This window comes from Podarcis erhardii (genome assembly GCF_964252035.2).
Source record: "Podarcis erhardii genome assembly, chromosome: 6".
NCBI classification, from domain to species: domain Eukaryota; kingdom Metazoa; phylum Chordata; class Lepidosauria; order Squamata; family Lacertidae; genus Podarcis; species Podarcis erhardii.
In genome coordinates, this window is record NC_138510.1 from 23,981,268 (window position 1) to 23,996,114 (window position 14,847).

Sequence of the window (14,847 nt, forward strand, 5' to 3'; positions counted from 1 at the left end):
TGGGGCTTCTGTAGTTTGCTGAGTGACATAGGAGCCTCTCTTCCTCTTGAGGTGGCTCTTTCCTTTGTGTGTCATCTTCTGACAGGGACCTACTAGACATCATCCTAACGCACTTCCCAATGCAAATTTTGGAGGCTGTCCAGGAGATGAGTGTGCAAGACATTTCTGGATAAAATTAGTTTTCTTTTGCCTCTGCATGGCAGAGAAGAATGCGAGCTTAAAGCAAGTGGGAAGTGCCTCAGTGCCCCAGAAATGGATTATATGGACGTGTGTTAACACCTGAGGCAGGAGGGAGGACAAGAAGACAGACAGACAGCACAATTATGCCGACTCAGCATGAAAACCAAGTTCTACAAACACAACATTTAAAAGGGCAGATTCCTCTAAGGCTAGAGGACTTTTAAAACAACTGCTGGAACAGCTAAAAACAAAACATACAAGTAGAGCAGCAATGGGTCACCTGAGACCCTCCAGATGTTGCTGGACTATAATTTCCATCATCCCTGCTCACTGGCCATACTGGCTGGGGGTGATGGGACTTGGGAATCCAACAATACCTGAAGGGCCACAGGTTCCCCATCCTAGACAGAGAAATACAGCCAACTTATCACCTGGCTTCTAAATGCTGTACCTGTATCTCCGGCTTGGGAGTGAAAAGACTCTTTGACTGGACTGTGGCTGGAGCATCTTCTTCCGGGAACTTGATGACAACATCAGCCTATGCGCATATATAAGTGGAATTACTAGATGAAGATTTACAGCTCATGGAGAACATATGATACTAACGTAGCTTAATTTGCAAAAAAGAACTTTCCTTCACATTCTAAGTACAGTGGTACCTCTGGTTACGTACTTAATTCGTTCCGGAGGTCTGTTCTTAACCTGAAACTGTTCTTAACCTGAAGCACCACTTTAGCTAATGGGGCCTCCCGCTGCTGCTGCGCCACCGGAGCACGATTTCTGTTCTCATCCTGAAGCAAAGTTCTTAACCAGAGGTACTATTTCTGGGTTAGCGGAGTCTGTAACCTGAAGCGTATGTAATCTGAAGCGTATGTAACCCGAGGTACCACTGTAGATTAAAATAGTTCTTCCATAAACAATGAGATTGAATTATGAGTTCGCCGAACCCAACCCACCTGGTTACATTCATATACTTGTTAAAACTACACAAGTAAAAACATTCAATGTGTATTCATTGGGCAAATTTAAGGGCAAATTTAAAGAGAGAAACTTCTCATACAGTCTTGGAAGTTATTCTATTTTGTGTATGCAGATAAAACCAAAGGAAACAGGAAGTTCTGCATAAAGTTAAAACATTACAGCTTTCCAGCTCACATTGAAGGTGGCAACCTCTCTCAATAGAATTTAACCTGAGAGCGTTGGATCTGGCTAGATGCAATTTCATGATGAAGATTTGCACCAGACCAACTTTCAAGGCCGGAAGGAGTAACTCTTCAACAACTTCACAACAGGGAATATCATAACACTGTGATTTTTTAAAAGGGTCAGGACAGATTAGGTAACCAAGTGGTTACTAGGTGCACCAGGCTTCCTCAACCTCGGCCCTCCAGATGTTTTTGGTCTACCATGATCCCTAGCTAGCAGGACCAGTGGTCAGAGATGATGGGAATTGTAGTCGCAAAACATCTGGAGGGCCAAGGTTGAGGAAGCCTGGGGTACACAGTCAAAATACATTAACCTAAATGAAGTTACCTCATTGTATTTTTTTTAAAAAAATTTCTCTTTTGCATCCAAGCAAGTTAAAGCAAGGGAAAACACCTTTGTTTTTTGCGTGCAAAAGAAATAAAGGACAAGCTCAAGGCTTAGAATAGACCAGTAGTAACTTCCATTAGCAGCTGTGAGCAGACAACTGTGATTAGCTTTGGGGGATGAAATAAAGTATGCATATGGCAGAGACACCTCAAGTTACATCACTACACTATTTGAGGTAGCTTGTTAATAAGCACACTGCATCCCAACAGAGGAATGGTTTCAATTTCTGTTTGCCCGCCCTTTATATGCAGAAAAACCATGCAGCAATCTGTTTTATTTGTGTCTGAGACAAGCTGGTTCCTTGAAATTCCACCTGATTGCAGCTACTTCTCTCTGCATAACACTAAAACCAAAGGCAGGGCACAGTGCAAATGGAGCAACATACCACATTCCAGAGGATTGGGTTTTCCAAAGTAGCATCCCCAATGATCAAGTACAGGGTGTAGGTTCCAGAGGCTGAATCAAACTCCGTCTTTCTCTCTGAAGTGTCCAGTTCAAACTTGTAGATGTTTTTGCTGTCTGGTTCTGCAACAAACACCACCTCCTGCCCAGTCTTTTGATTGTGAAGTCGCACAAAGGTCTGAAGAGGAAGAGGCGATTTTAAACTCGTGCTAGCATTCATCTCCTAACATCCATCATAAGGCTTTGGGCACCACCTCATTTCTTTCAGAGCTTGGAATGAACTTTCCAAATGACTGCCCACTGCCGGAAACATCGCTAAAGAAGCCGTTGCAGATTATGCAGGGCTCAGGGGAGGAAAGTTGACCACCTCATTCTGTTTTACATTCTGCACCTTTACTATCATAATGTAATTAGAAGGCTGTATATTGTCACATGACACCCACTTTTCCAGAGAGGAATTTAGGACCTGGTTCTGGCTGGAAGCAAAGATCCTCACCGCAGGATATTTCCCAGAATGTTTTTAGTGGATCTCCAGTTGTGCCACGTTTTCTACCGCAAGAAAGGACAAGTGACTTTTGTAAAACTCCAATGCATTTTACTCTAGAATATGCACTTTTTGCACGCAGAATATGCATTCTTTGTACACACGTTGGTACGTTTTTAAGCTGAGAACTGTATCTCAAAGGATCTGGCTTGCTGACTGAATCCAGCCCCCCTCTGCTGCTCTAGAATACCGCAATCTCCCCCTGACCCTAATAAATTGCATCCCCTACTTCAAAACTGTTTATGGCAAGTTTGCGGAATTTCCCCTCCAACTTTTCTGTCACCATCTAATTCAGAATGAACTAGCCTTGGAAAAACCCCTTCCATAGGGCTTCCTTGCCAAAGTGATCTCTATGGGTAGCAAGCATGCACAACAAGGTAACTGTATGGACCAGCTAACCTGGTGGGGGATGAGTTCTGCTCCAGTGTTCACATCGACCAGCTGGAAGGACAAGGCAAAATTCTGATGGCTGTCAGCAGTGAAGGATCCTTTGGCTTTGGCTGGGTACGTGATCCTGAAAAGGAAAAAAATAAGATAAAATAACAAAGTGTCGCTGAGGAACTTGTACCAGTTGCAGCATACTGACAGGTGAGAGAGCCTGCCAAGTCGCAGAACAGAATGTTGCCCTTCCAGTAAATGAGTGAGACATGACAAGAAAGCTGTTTGTCTGGAGCTGGTTATGCTGCCCCCCCCCAATCTGCTAGAAAGGAGGATGGTGTGCCTATGTACATGTTGCTAATTGCCCACCTCTAGACTAATCATACAGTGTCAATTTCAGGGGTATTTGCTTTTGCAAATCTTGGGAACTGACCAGATTTTCCAAGGAGGGAAGGAAGGAGACTCAAGCACACCACTGAAAGATGACCATTTCCCCCAGCACGTTCAGAAAGGTTGGGGTGAAGATAGATGGGTGGAGACTGAATGGTTTGGGCTAGATCAGGACTGGAATGATGGAATGCCAATACTGCTTTAAATGTATCATAGGAATGTAGCCAAAGTCAGCGATGGCAATCTGGCACACCCAGATTTTACATGACTACTGTCTTGGAATGTGATAAAATTCTAATCATTTTTAGTATATAGGCATTTGTGTCTATCACAAACACTAGCTACCTAAAAAAACAAAAAACAACCAACCAAACAAAAACCCTTGCCATGAAAAAAGGTTAGCAAAGAGCCTGGATTCAAAGTCCTGCCCTTCTGAATTACTGGTATTTTACCTGGTAGTTTTTGGTGCAATACTCTGGTCTTTATCCACAGTGAAGAGATCCACATTTGAAATGCCAACTTCTGTGGAGACCTTGACTTTCAGCTGCAAATAAGTAAATTTAACTGTAAGGTGCAGATAAAGCAAGGTGCCGAATGCTGACATCATTACCTACTTTTATCCTGCCCTTCCTCCAAGGAACTCAGGGTGGCATCCATGCTTCCCCCATTCCCACCTCTTTTTATCTTTACAGCCACCATGTGATGTAGGTTAAGGATAGCAACCAGTCCCCCAGAATGTCAAGGTCATCAAGCAAGCTTTGTGGGGATTTGAACAGGGGTTTCCCACTATCTAAATCCATCTAGCACTTGAGCCACTATACCAAACTAGCTTTCTGATGACAAAATTCAGTTCCATTCTGATAAAGCTGCCTGCAAAAAGTACTATTTTAGTTATCATCACAATTTTTTAAAAAACTGCCTATATATTTCTCTCTTTTTAAAATGCTAATAATAGAAATGGGTCCCTTTTCTTAAAATTAATCATAGGGAAGCCAACTAAACACAAACAGGCGCATAGACAGGATTGTAAAACTAATCAGAACAGTACTAATCTGCAGGAATGAGCGTACAAAAGAGAGATTTGTAGACTGATTGGGTAACAGGCTCCCAGCACACTGCAAAACTTCAACATGTGCATTTTAAAAACAATCCATTTGTGATACTAATAATAAAGTCTTACAGAAAACTTTCTTCTGAATGACTGCAAAGGTTCTTATTAACAGAAAGGGGAAGATATTATAGCCATGGGAATGGTAGATGACCACTTATGCAAGCTTATCAGTGGTGAGAATAAAGTCAGAACAGCCTGCCAAATACCCTCACAACAAGTGCATCCACTTCTAGCACAGAGGCCCAGGGCACAGAAACGACGATGCAATCAGTGAGGATTGGGCCTGTTACATCTACCACCCTGAAGCTCAGCACTGGCACCCCACAGGGATGTGTGCTGAGTCCCTACCTGTACTTGTTGTATACATATGACTGTATTTCATCTGATCCATCCACTGTAATTATTAAGTTTGCAGATGATGCTACCATAATGGGTCTAATTACAGGTGGAAATGAATCAACGTACAGAGGGGAGGTTCAAAAAGTATTTACATAGTGCTTAGATAATAACTTGCACCTAAATATTAGCAAGACAAAGGAGATGGTGTTGGACTTTCAGAGGAAGAGAGGGGAATTAGCCCTGTTGTATATCCGGGGTGTGTGTGTGTGTGTGTGTGTGTGTGTGTGTGTGGAGAGAGTCTCTTCATTTAAATTCCTGGGAGTTTACCCTAGTGAAGATCTCACTTAGAAAAACAATATAACTCAGGAGGTTAGGAAGGCCCAACAGAGACTCCATTTCCTCAGGGTCTTGCAAAAGAACAATGTTAAACAACAACTGATGACCTACCAGTCCACAATAAAAATGTCCTCTCATATTGTATCACAGTGTGGTATGTTGGCTTGACAGCCACGGACAGAAAGTCTTTACAGAGGGTGGTGAACACAGCACATGATATCATGGGCTGTCCCCTGAGCCTGCTAGATGACATCGCAAGGGATCATTGCCTTAGGAGAGCAAGAAAAATACTCAGGGATGATTCACACCCCGGCCAGCACCTCTTTAATCTTCTACCCTCGGGCAGGAGATATAGAAGTATAATCAGGCTAAAAAACAGTTTCTATCCATGGGCTAGTAGGCTGCTGAACGGAAAATAATATAGTGCAACTGACTTTCGGGGTTGGTGTATTGTGCGACAAGCACACAGAGTGCAATGCGATCGAGTGTTTTTGTGTGTGTATGTGTGGAGGCTCGGTTAATTTCATTGTACAAAGGTTGTACATTGACAATAAAGGTATTATTATTATTAGTGTGAAGAAACACTCAGCAAAGGACCTGGTGATACCAGCATGCCCTGCATAAATGAAGTATGCATGCTGCATGAAGGCCAAGATGACATGGATGCCACTGCCCAAGATCAGCCGAAACAGAGCCAAGTGCCCACTGGAGACTTGAGTGGACTAATGGAGACACCAAATCCCTCCAGGAACAGGTACTTCATAACATTAATTGATGTCTACCCCAGATACAACACCACATACCTCATAAAGCACAAGAATGAGGTGCTGGAGAAACTTGTAGTGTTGACCAGCTACATGTTCCAGCAGAAACCAGACATAATTCACACTGGCAATGGGGAAAGAGCAAACGGGGAAAGAAATGGAAGAGTTCCTCAAGCAACAAACAGGGCACTGAGCACCAGACCACAGTACCATGTGCCCCCCAAAGAGAACCAAGTGGCAGAAAGAAAGAGGAAGACTCTGGTAGACATGGCGGGAGCCATGATGCTAGATGACAAACTTCCCAACTCATTTTGGTGAGATGCAATCATGGCGGCTACTTACCTACAGGACCAACTGCCACCAAAGGCCATTGAGATGACCCCACAAGAGATGTGGCATTGGCAAAACCAAATTTAGGCCAAAGTGACATCAGAGCTCATGTGTATGTCCCAAGTGAAAAGTGCTCGAAACAGGGAGACTGAGTGTCTAAAGATGTCTTGGTGGGGTACGGTAAAAAGTGCAAAGGGTACAGAACCCACCAGCCCAAGACGTGCAAGTTGCTAGTATGCCACTGTGTTTACTTTGATGAAAGATCCAGACCAGGCAACGTGGAACCAGCAAACACTGAATAAATCCTACCTGCAAGCATGAGCCAACACAAGGACCCAGACCAACCAACCAATCAAGAAGCAGAAATCTCAATGAGCGGGTCTGATACGAGTGTGTGTGCTGGCCCTGTTCAGGAACCGGAACCAGAGTTCAGAAGGACAAGCAGAACAACAAAGGGAATATCTCCCCGCACACTCTCCTATGCAGTAATAGCATGTAAAGTCCTCACCTAAGAGACTTACAGGAGCAAGGGATTGTAGAGCTAATGGATGCAGGTGCATTAACCAAGTTGCAGCTCAGGGATAACTACTGCAATCTCCTGAAAGGACAGGAACTCATGGAATGACGCATCTGCTGTTCAGAAGGAGTGATGGAAGCTTGACGGCCAAGATCACTCAGTTTCTAACCTAAGGGTTAATTGTCCTGCTTATAAGACAGTTAACCAAAGTGATGGTGGAGGTACTGCTTAGCATTATCTTTGCAGAGGTAGGATTGGTCAGGTAGTTCTCTGAGAGTTTCCATCTGTATGTTTGTTATGTCTCCCTGCTATGTACAAGGCCTGAAACTGATAAGAAAGACAAAACCTCTCTGTGTATTTCCCCCTCAAATTACCCAGGCTCATGTTCAGGATTTCTTTTCAACATCTTTCACAAGTGCAAGACACCCATTGGAGCCCACTGGCATCCTTTGTGTGTGTGTGTGGGGGGGGGGGGAATCAATTTCAGAGAAGAAGAAAACTCTTCGAAAACAGCTACCACCCACAACAATGAGAATGGACCAAAAAGAGAGTGCACAACTAAAAATATGCAATCCCTCCCCAAACAAAAAAAAGCACCCCCTAAACTTATTTAAATGAATAAATACTAGGATATACTGGGAGCCTTGCCAAGCACCAAGGGGGAGACAGGGTTCAAGGGCACCATGATACATGTGGACACTATTTGGGAAGCTCCAGCACTAGGAGAATGGCTGTTGATACTAAGTGGGGTTGACGCATAACGAACATAGGAAGGTAAACCTCTTCAAGCTCCAAGTGCAACGGTGTGTATGTGCACATGCATGTAGCTTCCTCTCTTGTTGTTCTGTATAGCACCAAGCACACTGTTGTACGAACAAGTAAGGATTAGGATTGCATAGCACCATTGGAAAAGCATGGCTGCTTTAAAGTGTGTGTGTGTGTGTGTGTGTGTGTGTGTGTGTGTGTGTTACTCATATAACACACACACTAATGTCAGGAAATGCTTAGCACGCTAGCCTCCAAGTTTAGATCATAATTGTCAAAAATTCTGGTGCACTAAGTAGAATTAATGCTAATGACAGCCTCTAAAAAGCAGCTCTCCCAACAGCTTTCTCCAGGAACAATGTGGCTTATTATGAGGCCGTGTTCGTACAAAGCCATCACCATTAATGCACGGCCACTAGCACTCGTCCATGCTTCCAGAGTGTTTAAGCAGCACCATCAATCCCCTTCTGATGCTTGAAGGGAGATTATTACTCCAATTACCACATTGATTTTGATATGTATGGCAGAGGTCAGCACTTGTAAACAAGTGCCTTCTTCGAGCTGCTCCACGCTGAGTGAGCAGCAAGACTTAAATGCTAATTTTTCAATTAAACAGTGAATTGAGGGCAAAAGAGCCCCAAACCAAAACATGTAGCGTAAGCAGCATTTGAAGGAACCTACACAAACACCAGTTGCTTGCAGTTACTGTAACTGCTGTGACTTTGGAAATAACATCTTTTTAAAGGGAAACTGGACAAAAAAAAAAGATGCATAAAAGAGATATACATAATGCACCTCTGGTTCTTACACAAAGATAAGCAGATACTTCTTGTTTTAACTTTATATTAAAAGCCAAATGTTAACAAGGAAAACACAGCTCCTCTCCACACCTATATCATTAAAACCTAAATGAGCAAGGATCAAATAGGATCATGATTTTAAAACCTGGTCTTTCAGCAAAGGTCACAAAAGTCAGGGAATGAGAGGTTAATGGTCAGCAAGCAGTACAAAATACAGCAAGTCTTTTCAGAAGAGGGAGGTTGCTTCCTACATGAGAGAGATAGCTTGCTTGAGAGGTGCCATTTTTTAAAAAAGTTTGAACCCTTGCCTGAAGTGTTGCTGGGCAGTTTCTCTATTCATTGTGCCTCCAAAATAGACTCCTGAGTAGCTGGACTTCAAACTGATACCAGCCCCAGCCAGCACGGCTAATGGTTCCAGATGAAGAGAGTTGTTGCCCAGCAATATCTGGAAGGTCATAAGTTCCCTCCCCTCTGCACTATAATTTTGCATAGGAAGATGCAGAGTCAAGGTCAGGGGTATTGAAATAGGATGCTAGGTGGGTCCTGCCCCAAAACGAATCATTTCAGGCTTTAAAATCCATGATGGAAATGTTTGGTTTTTTTTAAAAAAAATTGTCTCTCTTTATTTTTTATCTTTTCCATTTTTCCATATTTTATTATTTTGCTAAGTTGCCCTGACAATGTTTTTAACATTGCAGGGTGGGATACAAATTGGTAAGAGAAACGTTTCCAGCTAATGTAAATCAACTTGGCTCCAATCCATGATTACAAAGAGTCCAAATGCATTCAAAACATATACCCACCTCAACTTTGTTTGCAATAAAGCGACTGTCCCCATCGACACTGATCGCGAAATCGTAATACCCACTGGCAGGCTTGACACTCATGAAATTCAGCTCAAAGGCATTTCTGTTAAAAGAAGAACAGTGGTAAAATTGCAGGATATTGGTAGCCATGTGTCCAACAAAAAGTCATCAGAAGGTGAGATGATGCTTCTGGAACATATCGCTTCAAATAGCAAGCCAATGAAAAGAGAAGCAGCTAGATAAAATTGACAGAGGAAAGCTACACCGATTCAAATACAGTGGTACCTCTGGTTGTGAATGGGATCCGTTCCGGAGGCCTGTTCGCAACATGAAAGGAACGCAACCCACAGCGGTGCATCTGCGCACGTGCGGGTTGCCATTAGCCCTTCTGCGCATGTCATTTTGCGCGTCTGCGCATGTTCGAGCGGCAAAACCCGGAAGTAACCCTTTCCGGTACTTCCAGGTCGCCGCAGGACGCAACTTGAAAAAACGTATCATGAAGCAAACGTAACATGAGGTATGACTGTATTGTTGTTGCAGGCATCTACCTGTCTTGCAAGACAATGGAGTCTCTGGGGGTGAAGCAGCGCCAAAGTGACCAAAACAAACAAAGGTAGTCACCAACTAAGAACATAACAGCCACTGGATCAGGCCAATGGGCCATCTATTCCAGCATTCTGTTCTCATAGTGGTTGACTAGATGCCTGTGAGAAGCCTGCAAGCTGGATATGACCTCAACAGCACTCCAGCCCCTTGTGCTTCCCAGCAACTAGTATTCAGAGGTACAATACCTCTGAAGGTGAAGGTAGAACATAGCCAACATGGCTGGCAGTCACTGACAGGCTTCTCTTCAATGCATTTGTCCAATTATCTTTTAAAGCCATCCAAGTAGGTGGCCATCACTGCCTCCTGTGGAAGTGAGATCCGTAATTTAAACTATGTGCTTCATGAAGAAATACTTTCTTTTATTGGTCCTGAATCTTCCAACATTCAGTTTCATTGGATGTTCTGGTGTTATGAGAGGGGGAGAAAGAAATCACTAACCAAAAAAATCACACAGCTGGTTGATGCTTTTGGAACATGAACAAATAAACAAAGCACCTGAACATAGCCTACAGAATTGTTCTACTCTGAATTTGGAAACCCCCCCCCCAAAAAAACTAGTTAAGTAACAGTATGCTTGAGGAACGTGTGTATTTTCTACCTGCCCCAGTTTCTCTCAGTTCTTCCTAGGGTACCAGAAAATAGACAATTCAAAACAGACTGTCTTCTGTACACACCCTGAAAAAAATAAAACCGAAGCCAAAATAAAACAAAAATATATTTCCTTACCCAGACAGGGCAAAGGCAGACTGTTGAAGGACTGTGGCTTTAGTAGCAGCCGATTTTGCATGATCCAAGGTCACACTTGCCTGAGTCAGGGGCTGTGACATAACATTGGTCACTTGGAGCTAGAGAATGAGAAAGACTTGCAAGATTAGATTATTTCCCACAACCACAGCAACTGAAGTTTACCCGCTAAATTGCAGACCTGTTTTGTGTGCGTGTCTGCCAAAGACTAATATCAACTTTTACATAGCTTTTTACTGAAAGCCCATTCATGCATCTAACAAGAAGGTGTGAGGATAAGGAAGCACAGTCACACCAGTTCCATGCCTAATATCCACTGCATGGAGCAGGAAGGGCTGAAAGGGCTGGGAAGTGGGAAGCCCACTAACATAGATTTCCTGATTGGGGGCAGGCTTGTTAAGAGCCCTCAGGTGATTCAAGCCTCCTCAGTCCTCCTGCTCAGTGCAGAATGGTCAACGGTGGGGCATGCATACAGACTTCCCTCCATTGTTACCCTTTATGTGATTAAAAAACAACAACAACAACATGAGGGGCAATATTTTCATTTATGCATTTGTAATTCTATTTGTACGCCCCTTTTCCACAAAAAGAATCATGCTCAAGGCAGCTTGCAACAAAGAAAACAGGAATACTTCTCAAAGTCAACTATCGTAAGAACAATTCTGTAGCAACATAATAGCAATACAACAACATATCGAAACATTTCAGTACTACAAATATTACAAGATTACATCAACAACATTACACCTCTTGGCAACTGGAAAAACAACAAGGAAGCATTACAGTTTCAGCTGGATCCTAGAAACCCCATTCCTATTTCTGCAAGTTCCAAATTTATACTCTGCTCTATCACATAGCCCTCTCTATCTGACCCCTGAGTGCTTCATGACCCTGGGCATGTAGACTGTCCCTGATTTATGACACAGTTTCAGTGTTCTCTTCCCTAGGCTGTTTTAGTTCTCAGACTCAGGGGAATTATAGGTTGAAGTAACACAACTGATCACAGTCTAGCAACTCACCTTAAAAATGGGCTGGTGGTGGGAGACGGCAGCAGGCCCATCAGGGACTGCAATGACTGGCAAATGGTAACGATTCTGGGAAAGGGAAGCTGCAGCACAAGCCACACTAAAAGCTTCAGAAAGAACCTCGAAGTTCTTCTTGCTGAAAATTGCATTCACCAGCTGGATGATTTGATCCTGAAAAAGGAAAAATCATAAAACTATGATGCATGTGCAGACTAAAGGCCCTGGAAGCAATGGGTTGGAGGAGAGGAAGAAAGAGGGAGAAGCAATGCAATGTTCTCTTTTAATAGAGAGTAGGCAGTAGGAATTAAGACAAGAAATGGTTTTATTATAGAAGGAAGTACAGTGGAACCTCTACTTATGGACATAATCAGTTCTGGAGGTCCGTCCATAAGTTGATCCAGGTCGCTGGTAGAAGTGCCATTGTGCGCAGGCGCATTTGGCAGCAGCACACTTCTGCGCATGCGTGAATCACGGCAAACCCGGTATTTACTTCTGGGTCTGCTGCGGTCGCAACTTGGATTGGGCCCAAGTAGAGGCGGTCATAAGTAGAGGTTCTACTGTACAACAGGTTGTCTCTCCTTTAGCTTATTTCTCACTCTAGCCTTGCCTCCTGTTTGGGCCTAACTTCCTAAACTAGTTGTTCCCTTAATTATAGTCACATTTATCCTTACATACAACAAGGAAAAAAGTGTTTGGGCGATGATGGGCAGAATGAGCGGGGGTAGGGCTGTGGCTCAGTGGTTGAGCATCTGCCTTCTATGTACAAGGTCCCAGGTTCAATCCCCAGCTTCTCCGGGTAGAGCTGAGAGAGACTCCTGCCTGAAACTCTGGAGGGCCACTGCCAGTAAACAATACTGAGCTAGATGGATCAATGGTGTGAATCAGTATAAGGCAGCTTCCTATGTTCCTATTATTGGTTTGTGCACCCCATTTCCTCATGTTCCTGCGGCTCAGTAAACAGTCTTCAAACCCGTGAGATAGATCTTCGTTGGCCCAGATAATTCACCACTGCCATCACTGTTTCTAACGAAATGGCAAATTGCCATACCCTACCATGGGTTCAGGAATGCGGGTGGTGCTGTGGGTTAAACCACAGAGCCTAGGACTTGCTGATCAGAAGGTCAGCGGTTCAAATCCCCGCGATGGGGTGAGCTCCCATTGCTCGGTCCCTGCTCCTGCCAACCTAGCAGTTCGAAAGCACCTCAAAGTGCAAGTAGATAAATAGGGACTGCTTTGGTAGGAAGGTAAATGGCGTTTCCGTGCACTGCTCTGGTTCGCCAGAAGTGGCTTAGTCATGCTGGCCACATGACCCGGAAGCTGTACGCTGGCTCCCTCGGCCAATAAAGTGAGATGAGCACCGCAACCCCAGGGTCGGCCACGACTGGACCTAATGGTCAGGGGTCCCTTTACCTTTACCTTTACCTTACCATGGGTTCAAATAATTCCTGAAACTGACTTGAAAACTAGCATTGCCTCATTAAGTTAAAATGAAGTTGTTTTCTTTTAATATTGGTTATTATTTGAAACAAAAGAAAATTTATATGCAAAACAACAACAACAGTTTCTGACAACATAATTTTTAATCCATACTGAGTAATTATATTTAATAGGGCCAATTTTGGAATTATTATTTTTTAAACCATTGTTTGATGTCTGGCAGTCTATAATTTGTCATCTTAGATTTACCTGAATGATGGTGTCAAGCCACAATGGCAAAAAAGTGTTTCCACATCAAGTTTTTTTTTGCAGAAGAAGGGTGACTGAAAGCTCCCCATTCATAACCTGGGGCATTTTCAGCCTATTAGCATTTATACTAGAATTAGAGATGCTAGACATTAATTGTATTTTCAGTTCAGAGAAAGAGCTTGATGATTAGGATCTTAACCTACCATGGGGAAAAACATGTCCCAGGGACAGCACATAAGCTCTACAAGTCTGTCTCTACTTTATGAGGTCACCAATTAAGGCCCTGATCAATCATATTTTTTAAAAGCAGAAACTCATTTACAGTCTTTCCTGTTAAATTTATTTCCATCATGTCACTATGACATGCCCAAGCACGAGGCATTTTAAGAACCTAAATCTATTTGTTATTTTATGCCATAAAAATAACTCAGTTTGCCACTAAAGTTTAGAAAATGGATTCGCTTTAGATTAGAAGTTCTGGCTTTCTTTATTCCTGACCTCAAATCACCACGAAACGTTTCCTGCCCCAACTCAAACACACGTTAAAGTTAGCTTTGCATGCACTGAAATGTACAGGTTCTTTAGGAAAATTCTGCATATGCTCATAGCATATTTTTGATCTAGATTTTTCCAGGGGTGAGGAAGGACCGAAAACAAGAACAGACACACCTAATCCAAAACTGTCATTTTTTAAAGCTCTGCATGATTGAACAGACACAATGGGCACAATCTAGGTACACCCCTACACTGCTCAGTTGAGCCCCATCTCCTCTCTTGTCCCCTATGTCCATGCACAGGCATGAGAATATTGCACCAGGCAGAGAGAGAGAGAGAGAGAGAGAGAGAGAGAGAGAGAGAAGAGGTGGGAACGATTTTAGAAAGCAACCCCCCCCGACTCCCTATACATCATGATGCCTGTCCGTGTAGCCATGCACATTCACAAGTGGTAGAGGGTGGGGTGATGCACACCACAGAGCTCTACTGAGTTACATCAGAATCTTCTGAATGTGGGAGCTGCACCCTGGTGGGAGTGGATTGTGTCCACTGGATGCAGCCATTAGTGGGAAAACTCTAAACACTCTTGCTGTGCTCATCATCAGGATAATTCATGGGTGGATATGTCATAACCTTTCCAGGCACATCCATTAAAATACCAATGCCTTGTTTTCCTATTCCAATTATTTTTGGCCTGGGGACTGTTAAGAAGCCACTGGTACATGTGGACCAAAGGGTCATATGTGCTGCAAATGCACAGCCAACCCTTTTCAGTAAGATCAGCCGGTTGTTACGCTACCTCTGTGCTTTACATCCTCCCATTACTACAGATCAATACAGCTACTCTTCTGCTACAAGGCAATATTAACATTTATTTTGATAAATGAAAGAAAAGCTGTTCTGAGGTCTAGCTAAGAGAGTGGTTAAACGATGGCAGATATTACTTCACTCCTTCATGCATCAGTTCAAATTCTTCTACTTCAGGTTTGCAGTTTATGCCTGAATAAATAATTATTCACACATATCTTATCCAAAA

The 14,847-nt window shown here is 43.2% G+C and overlaps 2 protein-coding genes across 3 annotated transcripts in view; both read right to left on the reverse strand.

Annotated features, from left to right (window-relative positions):
* The window catches only part of MANBAL (mannosidase beta like), a 353,967-nt gene that overhangs the window by 28,938 nt on the left and 310,182 nt on the right, over nucleotides 1-14,847 (reverse strand). The gene's annotated exons all lie outside the window — the stretch shown is intronic.
* Nucleotides 1-14,847, reverse strand: part of RPN2 (ribophorin II) — a 29,156-nt gene that overhangs the window by 6,447 nt on the left and 7,862 nt on the right. For both annotated transcript variants that reach the window (XM_081867708.1, XM_081867709.1), the window contains exons 7-13: nucleotides 11,625-11,801; nucleotides 10,588-10,706; nucleotides 9,253-9,358; nucleotides 3,940-4,031; nucleotides 3,119-3,233; nucleotides 2,159-2,353; nucleotides 632-718 (exon numbers count right to left, since the gene is read on the reverse strand). In XM_081867708.1, coding sequence (XP_081723834.1) covers nucleotides 632-718; nucleotides 2,159-2,353; nucleotides 3,119-3,233; nucleotides 3,940-4,031; nucleotides 9,253-9,358; nucleotides 10,588-10,706; nucleotides 11,625-11,801 — 891 coding nt within the window. The remainder of the gene's footprint in view (nucleotides 1-631; nucleotides 719-2,158; nucleotides 2,354-3,118; nucleotides 3,234-3,939; nucleotides 4,032-9,252; nucleotides 9,359-10,587; nucleotides 10,707-11,624; nucleotides 11,802-14,847) is intronic.